General features: G+C 48.4%; 1 protein-coding gene across 1 annotated transcript in view; it reads left to right on the forward strand.

Annotated features, from left to right (window-relative positions):
• The window catches only part of PDE6C (phosphodiesterase 6C, cGMP-specific, cone, alpha prime), a 50935-nt gene continuing 49757 nt past the window's right edge, over window positions 1–1178 (forward strand). Inside the window, exon 1 of the mRNA XM_012659694.1 lies at window positions 1–482. Within this exon, the coding sequence (XP_012515148.1) occupies window positions 3–482 (480 nt within the window). The 5' untranslated portion in view covers window positions 1–2. The remainder of the gene's footprint in view (window positions 483–1178) is intronic.

Raw genomic sequence — 1178 nt, forward strand, 5'->3', positions numbered from 1 at the left:
CCATGGGCGAGGTCAGCCAGGACGCCGTGGAGAAATACCTGGAGGAGAACCCTCGGTTTGCCAAGGAGTACTTCGACAGGAAGCTGCGGGCAGAGGCGCTGGGAGAAATCTTCAAGAACAGCCAGGTGTCGGTCCAAGCCAGCATGTCCTTCCCAGAGCTGACACAGGTGGAGGAGTCGGCCCTGTGCTTGGAGCTGCTACAGATGGTGCAGGAGGAGGCAGGTGGCCCGGAGCTGGCAGTTCACAGGGCCCTGCAGAGGCTGGCCCAGCTGCTGCAGGCCGACCGCTGCAGCCTGTTCCTGGGCCGGGCCCGCAATGGCACGCCCGAGGTGGCTTCCAGGCTGCTGAATGTCACCCCCACCTCCAAGTTTGAGGACAACCTGGTCGCCCCTGACAGAGAAGTTGTGTTTCCACTGGACATCGGGATAGTGGGTTGGGTTGCTCACACAAAGAAACCCCTTAATGTTCCAGATGTGAAAAAGGTAGGTGGCCTTATGATGGTGGGGCAGAGGTCTTGGTGGGGTCAGGGAACAATCAGTGGGAAACAGAGATGGCGCCATGCTTGTGGCACTGGTCTGGCTATAACCTGGGAATGCAAGCAGTGAGCAAGAGGAGCACCCAGGCCCAGCATTGCCAGATCTAGCAAATAAAAATACAAAGTGCCCAGATAAACTTGAATTTAAGATAAACAATGAATAATTGTTTTAGTATAAGTATGTTCTATGTAATGTTTGGCATTTTATCAGGCAATCCTACCTGGGCCTGGTGCCTTCCACACCTTTTCCCTTACAAACTCTTCTGGTGCTTGGGGGATTTTTCTTCTCCCATGCCTTTTGATCACAGCCCTTTGAAGATGTTTAGTTCTTTGGGATGGATTGGCTCATAAATTGATTCTTTCATCTATAGACCAAATGTGCAAGAAGAAAAAATGATGCCATTTGAAAGTTCAGATGTTGGCATTCCAATCATTATAAAAGTAAATTTAGGTGATGGTTAAGTGCAATTGACCACCCCACACTCCCATAACTCAGATTTATCAAGAATTTCAACCATGTAAATGGGACATTTGGACCCTCTGAAGACCAACAGCATACTGCACAAATACAGGCTTTCTTATGCCCCTTTTAAAAATATAAAAATTAATTCATTCTTTTTACCATTACAATACATGTTCATTT

Source organism: Propithecus coquereli, unplaced genomic scaffold (assembly GCF_000956105.1).
Source record: "Propithecus coquereli isolate 6110/MARCELLA unplaced genomic scaffold, Pcoq_1.0 Scaffold63, whole genome shotgun sequence".
NCBI lineage: Eukaryota > Metazoa > Chordata > Mammalia > Primates > Indriidae > Propithecus > Propithecus coquereli.